The sequence below is a fragment of the Solanum verrucosum genome, unplaced genomic scaffold (genome assembly GCF_900185275.1).
Source record: "Solanum verrucosum unplaced genomic scaffold, falcon-dt-bn FXZP01000008.1, whole genome shotgun sequence".
Classification (NCBI taxonomy): Eukaryota; Viridiplantae; Streptophyta; class Magnoliopsida; order Solanales; family Solanaceae; genus Solanum; species Solanum verrucosum.
This window is the reverse complement of record NW_026020195.1, coordinates 448,495-457,511: the sequence shown is the minus strand read 5'-3', so window position 1 is coordinate 457,511 and position 9,017 is coordinate 448,495. Positions and strand designations below refer to the sequence as shown.

Sequence of the window (9,017 nt, the reverse complement as noted above, 5' to 3'; positions counted from 1 at the left end):
TTTGTTATTTCTAATTTGATTGTTTGTCGCAATTTTCATGTCTTGTTTTACTATAGTAATGGAACATATATACTTGTATTTGAAAGATTCCTTTATCTTTATTTAGATTTGATGCACTTGAGAAGAAGGTCTTTTAGAAAATAGTCTCTCTAACTCCACGAAGTAGTGATAAGATCTGCATACACTCTACTCTGGTATGATGTTGTTTTGTTATTTCTAATTTGATTGTTTATCACAATTTTCATGACTTGTTTTACTGTAGTAATGGAACATATATACTCGTATTAGTAAGATTCCTTTTCCTTTACTTAGATTTGATGCACTTGAGCCGAGGGTGATCTTTTGGAAACGATCTCTCTACCTCCACGAAGTAGTGGTAAGAGTTTTGTTATTTCTAATTTGATTGTTTTGTCACAATTTTCATGTCTTGTTTTACTATAATAATGGAACATATATACTCATATTCATTAGACTTTAGATGTGGCATTGTTAATCATTAGAGTATGTTCTTGTTAATGTAGATTTTGTTTCCAACAATCGTTAAAGAGGCCAAGCTAATTATATGGAGAATTTTGAAGAGTCTTGCATCGAACTTTATTCATCAATAGACGAAGAACTAGTGGGGTTTGATAATCATGCACAAAATATATTTAAGTATTTGATAAGTGGAGTAAAGGACCTGGACGTTGTCTCGATTGTTGGAATGGCCGGAATAGGGAAAACAGCTCTGGCTAGAAAGATATACAATAATCGTATTATTATTGCTCATTTTGGTGTTCGAGCTTGGTGTTCTGTTTCACAAACATATAATAGGAGAGAGTTGGTGCTTCAGATTCTAAAACAAATTACAGGTGATCATCATTCTAACTATGTTAACTTGGATTATCCTGAAGACATATTGCGAAAGTGTCTATACGGAAAAAGATATTTTGTTGTATTAGACAACATATGGGATGGCAAGGCATGGGATGATTTTCAATCATGTTTCCCTGATTCTGATTGTGGAAGTAGAATAATGTTAACAACTAGAGATAAAGGGATGGCTAGCTATGCTAAGAGGTATTGTGATCCTTATTCGCTTTCATTTCTAAAAGATGAAAAGAGTTGGGAATTATTGCAGAAGAGAGTATTTCAACGAGGGAACTCGTGTCCTTTGGAGCTAGTCAAGTTAGGACAACTAGTTGCCAAAAAATGTAAAGGAATACCTTCTTTGATTATCATGATTGCTGAAATTCTTTCAAGAAAAAGAGAAGCTTCTTCGTGGCTTAAGGTTGCATATGATGTAAGTTCTTATGTTTCCGACAAGGAGATAAGCATGAAGACGGTACAATCAAGTTATGATCATTTACCGGACCATTTAAAGCCTTGCCTTCTCTACATGGGATTGTTTCCTAAAAATTACGAAATTCCAGTTTCTGATCTACTCAAGTGGTGGATAGCTGAGGAGTTTGTGCAGAACATTGACACGTTGAAGCTAGAAGAATTATCAGAGAATTGCTTGTGTGATCTTGTTAGAAGTAACCTTGTAGTGGTTTCTAAAACAAGATTGAATGGTAAAATGAGACGTTGCATCGTTCTTGATCAAGTTCGTGAGTTTTGCTTGAGAAAAATTACAGAAGAAAAGTTCATGCAGCTCATAGTGCCGTATAGTTATCCAGATCAACCCGAAGAACAAAGGTTATGCATGTACATACAAGACCGTACTATGACAAGTGATTTCAAGGAAAGTGATCAGGAGTTCATTGTTCATCCGAAATTCAGTATATTGGACCATAAGAATCCTTTCCGTTTGCTTAATAACTTAAAACTTGTTCGGGTTTTACATTTATTGGATATCTACTTGGACAATTCTTTGCCTACTGCATTTCAGTCACTAGCTCACTTGAGGTACCTTTCAATTTTTGTTAAAGCATTTGATTTCAAATGGGTGTCACACCTACTTCATCTACAAACTTTGCGGGTACGTTCATCTTATATAATGATATCCCCTGCTATATGGAAAATGTCAAAGTTGAGGCATGTGGACATAAACGAATTTCCTGTTACAATATGTGAAGATTATATTGTGTTACATAACTTGAAGACTCTTGGAATGTGTTCTATGTCCGTGGCTGACATGACTCGAAAGTTTTGGGACAAGTTTCCAAATCTTGAAGAACTCAGGCTCCACATTAATGAATTTGGAGATCATAATTCTGATTATTCAAGCTCTGCATTGATGAATTTGGATATTATTTTCCCCTCGCGTCTCAAGTGTTTGTCCCTCAGTGAAATTTTCCTAACGGATGAATTAGTTTCAAGTATTGCAAAGTTGCGATGCCTTGAGACTCTTGAATTATCCGAGATATACTTTACAGGGGAAAAACATTGGGATCTCAGTGATAACACGTTTGTACAACTCAAGTTTTTGCAATTACATCGTGTTTTTATGACCAAGTGGTGTTGCTCAGATGATTCATTTCCTCTCCTTGAATGTCTAGTTGTAAATAATTGTTCCAAGCTTGAAGAGATCCCGGATACCTTTGCAGAAATTATACCATTGCGATTGGTTAAAGTTATCGATTGTAGCGATTCTGTTGGCAATTCAGCTGTGAAGATTAGGGGAGTAATGGACAACTATGGGAGGCCGATCCAAGTTCATATCTCAAAGAAAGACAAAATGATGATGGTAAGTGATTTCATTCATTATTGTCATGTTTTTGCATATTAAAAAAACAGTTCTTCCTTGCATATTAAAGTTCAGGTGTGCAGAATAAACGATTTTCGTGACCCCCCCTCTCTATGTAATCCCACAAGTAATTAAGGTCTGGAAAAGATAGGATGTACGCACACCTTACTCCTACTTTTCTGGGGGGGATATTGATCGATAACATAACTTTTAAGCTATGCCAATTGTGCTACATTTTGCATCGACAACATACTTGTCAAGAAATAATTTAACCAACAATGTCATTTTTATATAACGTTATTGTTTTTGAGTTCTCTCTAGCAACTTCCTTTCGCAGTGTACTTCATTCATTTTCCTGACATTCTTCATCTTTTTCATATTTTTAACTTCATCTTTATATACCATCCACCTAGATGTGATCTCCAAGCAGCAGAACTATTCATCGGACTTGTGAACTTCTGGTCAGAGGATACATCAGATGAAAGGTTCTGGTTTGTGGATTGATTTGCATACCAGCAAGCTGCTATTGTCCGGAGGATATCAATGTCTATCTACTTTGTGCTTTTGTAACGCTACGTTCTGATATGTATTGTCAGAGACGGAGCCAGAATTTGAATCTTATGAATTCTAAATTTTTTTCACTTGTGATCTGAACTATTAATTGTCATGTTCACTGTTGTTATTTGTTGATGGAAACTATATGTGTGTATTGTATATTATGAAAGTATCTGTGGTAATTTCCTATCACAATTTACTACTATTTCCGTCTCAATTCAAGTGTCTTAGTTTGATTGGAGATGGGTATAAGAAATAAAGTGAGATTTTTTCGAATCTTGTGGTCTTAAATTAAAGATGTATGTTATCTTTTCAATCTCATGTGGTCTTAAACTTGTCAGGTTGAGTGTTGGAGTTGAAAATTTTACTAAATATAAAAAGATAATCCCTCCGTTTAAAAAAGAATGACTTCCTTTCTTTTTTAGTCTGTTTAAAAAAGAATGACCTATTTCCTTTTTTGGTAACATTTTAATTTCAGCTTTCCATGTGGCATGTTTAAAGCCACAAGATTGAAGGGCAATTTAATACATTTGACATAACTTTAATTTAGGACCACAAGATTCAAAAGTTTTCTTTATTTTCTAAAACTTTGTATCAAGTCAAACTAGGTCACTCTTTGTGAAACGGAGGAAGTGCTTTTTTTTAAACGGACAAAAAGAGAAAGTAAGACACTTAAATTAGAACGGAGGAAGTTATAAGTGTCAAGAATCTTGAGGAATTTTATCAAGTAGACTATTGAAGAATTTTATCAAGTGTTATATGGTTTAAAAAAAAATCAAGGCTCTAAGTGCAGTATTGAACAGATAACTGCAGAAATATCAATGTAAGCAAGTAAAGAGTTAAAAAGGCAACATCATTTCTTTTAGGGGGGTACATAGGTCGATTTGGTTTGGTTTTTCATTAAAAAAAACCTAAACCAATTATGTCGGTTTATTAAATTTAAAAACCAAATCAAACCCTGCAAAGTCGGGTTTTTTTATTTCGATTTTAGTCAGTTCTTTTGGTTTTTTTCGGTTTTTACAACTATACGATATTTAAAAAAGAGGTCAAATATATATTTAACTTAAGAAATGTTAAATGAATAGAAATTTTCGTAAACACGGTAAAATTCGCATGAGTACAATCTTTTTTAAAAATATCAACGTTTATTATGTTAAATTAATAAGATTAAAGGATACTGTCAAACTAAATACAAAACGAAATATTTACAAAGTAAATTGTTAACATTGAATTTGAAACACTATAACAATATAATTGTAACTTCGGATCTTAATACAAAATAAAATATTTATAAATTTTACAAGCCCAAATTTGAAATAAAATATATAAACATTGAAAACTATAAACTAACTAAAAATATATTAACAAAGTAGATTATAAATAATATTTTTTTAGCTATAAATAAAATAAAATTATATATATAATATTTACAAAATCTTACAAGCCCAAATTTGAAATAAAATATATAAACATTGAAAACTATAAACTAACTGAAAATATATTAACAAAGTAGATTATAAATAATATTTTTTATCTATAAATAAAATAAAATTATATATATAATATTTATAAAATTTTACAAGCCCAAATTTGAAATAAAATATATAAACATTCAAAACTATAAACTAACTAAAAATATATTAACAAAGTATATTATAAATAGTATTTTTTATCTATAAATAAAATAAAATTATATATATATATATATATATATATATTATGTCGGTTTGGTTTGAGTTCGGTTTGACTTTTTTTCTTTTAATACCAAACCAAACCAAGAGTGGTCGATTTTTTTTTCAACTGCCAAACCAACCAAACCAAACCACAAATCGTTTTTTTTTTGTTTGTTTGATTTGGTTCGTCGGTTCGGTTTGACTTTACAGTTTGACTTGTACACCCCTAATTTCTTTTATACTGGTTCGATCCAAATGTTAGACTCCCAAGTCCAAGCTCAAAACGGACACTTTTTGGACGCTACAGATCAAAACAGACACTTCACCCAAACAATTTGAAAATATTAAGGTATTATCAAATAGGTGAAGTGTCCATTTTGGTTTTGTTTTTAGGGAGGGTCTCTTTTGGTCTATAACATCCAAAAAATGTCCGTTTTGGAGCCAGACTCATCCTAGGGAGGTTCAGTTTAGTTGGGAAATAAGTTACCTTGAGATTAATTATTTCGAAATTAGTTATTTTAGAAATATTATTCCACCTTCAATGTGAAATAATACTCTCATAATTTTACGCCATCACGATGATTTGGTGAAAACACTATAATTAAAAATAATCTTTTAACATGGTCCAATGAAGGAGTGCCACATGTAATTTTAAAAAGTCAACCTAGTCAATTACTAGATCTATCTTTCTCCTATACCATCAGTTTTCATTCTTCAAGATTCAAAGTCCACAAAACTTCTTTTCCAATTTTTCCCAAGAGGAAAACAATAGAGTTAACACAATCATATAGCAATTATTAATCTCTCTATTTGCACTCTAAGGTGAGATTCTTTTTTTAGCTTTCTATTTTTTTTCCTTTTATTTTACTTTCTGATGAGTCAACCAATTTATGTGAGGCTTTGTTGTTATTTTTTCGGGAATTAATTTGACTAATCTTTGAAAATAAATTAGATTAGATCAACTCTATACGCGAAGCAATATAAGTAGTTGCGATTCTTCTCATATCAATATGATGAAAAATGTATCTCAAAATCTTGGTTTGGGTCAATCGAGTAGATAGAAGATCTAGCGCCTTGGTCAGAGAGAATGGGATACGAGTTAGAATAGAGTTTTGTGATCTTGGGGAAAGCTAGTTTGAATCTTGAAAAATGAAAAATGCCACTAAATTTGGGACAGAGTGATTTGAGGAACCAACTTCTAATTAACAAATCTTTCATAATGTTTCCAGTGTTATTAATCTTATTATAAATTTTATAAGTAGTAATTTGTAACTTCCATAGATATATATTCCCTCTTTTTAGAACATGGATATTGAGGCAAAATGTTCAATTACACGTACGTATCAGGTAACTTTGTCCACCTAGTGTTTGACGGACATGTAAAATGTTCAAAATATGCTTGTTGCAAAACTATGTAATTGGTTTTATGGAGGCTGACACAAATATTAACTGTAATGCAGTTTGATTTTACCTCTAACAATCGCAAATTGACATGGAGAAGATCGAGTTAACTACCTCTCAATGCTGTTTTTCATCGAATGATGAGGAATTTGTGGGGTTTGAGGAGGATGTAGAACAGATCATTCAGAAATTGACTAGAGGAACAAAAGAACGCGAAGTTATATCGATTGTTGGAATGGCAGGACTAGGCAAAACATCTTTGGCTAAAAAGGTGTACAACAATCATTATATTGCTGATCACTTTGATGTTCGCGCATTTTGTATTGTTTCACAAACATATAGCATCAGAAAGCTATTGTTTGAGATTCTTAAACAAGTCACGGGTGAAAAACGTGACATGATCAAAGAGGATGAGGACGTTGCAGATACGTTGAGGAAGGCACTATTTTGTAAGAGATACCTCATTGTTTTAGATGATATGTGGAACTATGAGGCATGGGAAGATTTGCAATCATGTTTCCCTTGTGTGGAAAGAGGTAGTAGAATTATGGTAACAACTCGCGTTCAAGAGGTTGCTATTAAGATGAGTGATCCTTATTTTCTTCGATTCCTAACAGAGGATGAAAGTTGGGAATTATTGCAAAAGAAGGTATTTAAACGCGAGGGGGTTCCCTTAGAGCTAGAAGAAGCAGGATTTGAAGTTGCTCGAAACTGTAAGGGACTGCCTCTTGTGATTGTGTTGAATGCTGGTATTATCGCACAAAAGGAAAGGCGAGTCTCTGTGTGGGAAGAGTTTGCAAAGGATTTAAGTTCCCTTGGTTTAGAAGAGCAGAGTAGGAAGGCAATTCAATCAAGTTATGACTATTTATGCGATCATCTAAAGCATTGTCTTCTATACATTGGATACTTTCCTGAAGACTATAACATTCCAGTCTCCGATTTGCTAAAGTTATGGATAGCTGAAGAGTTAGTACCCAACATCAACGACACGGAGAACCTAGAAAAATCATCTAAAGATTGCTTGAGTGATCTAGTCAATAGAAGCCTTTTAATGGTTTCTAAAAGGCGATCAAATGGTGATATAAAATACTGCATGGTTCATGATCTAATTCGCGAGTTTTGCTCAAGTAAACTTGAAGAAGAAGATTTTAAACAGCGCATTGCGTCATACAACTCATCATCTGAAGTACCTTCGTCTCCCAAGGATCCAGCTCGGTTATGCATGTATATCCATGACAACTTTGTTAATCAATTGGAGTTGCACGGATATTCACTGAATGAGATTTCAATGGTGGACTCCGAAGAAAAGGAGTCTCTTGAATTCATTGCTCATCCGCGATTCTATTCATCAAAATGTATGGATCTTGTCTCTCTACTTATTAACTTGAGGCTTATTAGGGTGTTGCATTTGTTGGATATCAATATGGATAGTACTTGGGAATTTCAAAATTCTCCTGCTTCCACACTTGAATCACTCACTCACTTGAAATACCTCGCGATTTATGCCAAAAAATTTGACTTCAAGTGGGTGTCACACATGATCGATCTACAAACTTTACGTGTTCATTCACATCAACGTATAAAGACATCACCGGACATTTGGAAAATGAAGAAGCTAAGGCATGTTGATATTACTGAATTCTCCTTTATATGGGAAGACGATGAGCAAGAAGAACATGTGTTAGACAACTTAAAGACTTTTGGCAAATGTCGTGTATCTCTTGCTGATATGAATCGTAAGTTCTGGTGGAGGTTTCCGAATCTTGAAGAACTCAGCCTCTCCGTTGTTAATTTTCATGGTATGCCTAATCATTCTCTGTTTCCTACACCGGAAATTCATAACCGCCTTCAATCTCTTGAAATAAGTTTCCCCATTGGATTCTCAACGTCAATTGGATGGTTCAAATCAGTTTTCCCTATGAATGTGAGGTTTTTATCACTTGCTGGCATCTCATTGACAGAAGAAGTTGTTACAAGTATTGCAGCATTGCAAAAACTTGAGACTCTCAAGTTATTTTTTATACATTTCCCCAACAACAATCCGCGATGGGATGTTACTGATCGAGAGTTCAAAGTCCTGAAATATTTGAAACTAGAGCTAGTCGATATGAATCAATGGGAGTCCTTGGATACATCATTTCCCATGCTTGAGAAACTCGTCATAAAAGATTGTGAACAACTTGAGGAGATTCCTTCTAGCTTTGCGGATATTCCAACACTACGATTGATTAAACTGATCAATTGTAGTGAGTCAGTTCGCGATTCAGCTCAAAGCATTAAAGAAGAGGTAGAAAATACTCAAGGATATGAGAGACTCCAACTTCATATCCCCAAGAACTTCTAAAGATGGTAAGTGATTTCATTATTGTCAGCTACATTCCTTCGACGCAGAATTACATTTTACATTGTATGTGTTGTTATTTCTTCATATTTGGCCCCTTAGACCTTGTTTGGATGGTTGTTCAATATTGTTTCATAATGTGTCGTATTGTATTGTATTATTCTAATGATTGCAATGTTTGGGTTGATTGTATTGGACTATTGGCAGTGTCAAGGCCTTTCTCGTTGGGCCCAGGTTTTGATTGTTTATTCCATGTTGTCAGTCCCGCCAATGGCTGAGATGTTCAGTCGACTCCCTCCCCCTTTGTGGGGGTCCCGACCCCTACGAGTGAGCATAAAAGGGAGGAGGAAAGAGGTCTTGGTGAACGGCCGTAATATAA

The 9,017-nt window shown here is 33.8% G+C and overlaps 2 protein-coding genes across 2 annotated transcripts; both read left to right on the top strand.

Annotated features, from left to right (window-relative positions):
* The first annotated feature begins 413 nt into the window (after positions 1–413).
* Positions 414–3,172, top strand: LOC125829638 (putative late blight resistance protein homolog R1B-17). Its single transcript, XM_049508831.1, has 2 exons — positions 414–2,668; positions 2,990–3,172. The coding sequence occupies exons 1-2, from the start codon at positions 563–565 to the stop codon at positions 3,170–3,172; spliced, it is 2,289 nt and encodes a 762-aa protein (XP_049364788.1). The 5' UTR covers positions 414–562.
* A 3,216-nt stretch (positions 3,173–6,388) lies between these two features.
* Positions 6,389–8,694, top strand: LOC125829844 (putative late blight resistance protein homolog R1B-12). Its single transcript, XM_049509049.1, has one exon. The coding sequence runs from the start codon at positions 6,389–6,391 to the stop codon at positions 8,639–8,641; it is 2,253 nt and encodes a 750-aa protein (XP_049365006.1). The 3' UTR covers positions 8,642–8,694.
* The last annotated feature ends 323 nt before the right edge of the window (positions 8,695–9,017 follow it).

What these genes read in the sequence shown, in the direction of transcription:
- LOC125829638 (XM_049508831.1), top strand. Translation starts at nt 563, where the DNA reads ATGGAGAATTTTGAAGAGTCTTGCATCGAACTTTATTCATCAATAGAC. An exon ending in AGAAAGACAAAATGATGATG is followed by an intron (nt 2,669 to 2,989) that starts GTAAGTGATTTC and finishes AGTTCTCTCTAG; the next exon opens with CAACTTCCTTTCGCAGTGTA.
- LOC125829844 (XM_049509049.1), top strand. Translation starts at nt 6,389, where the DNA reads ATGGAGAAGATCGAGTTAACTACCTCTCAATGCTGTTTTTCATCGAAT.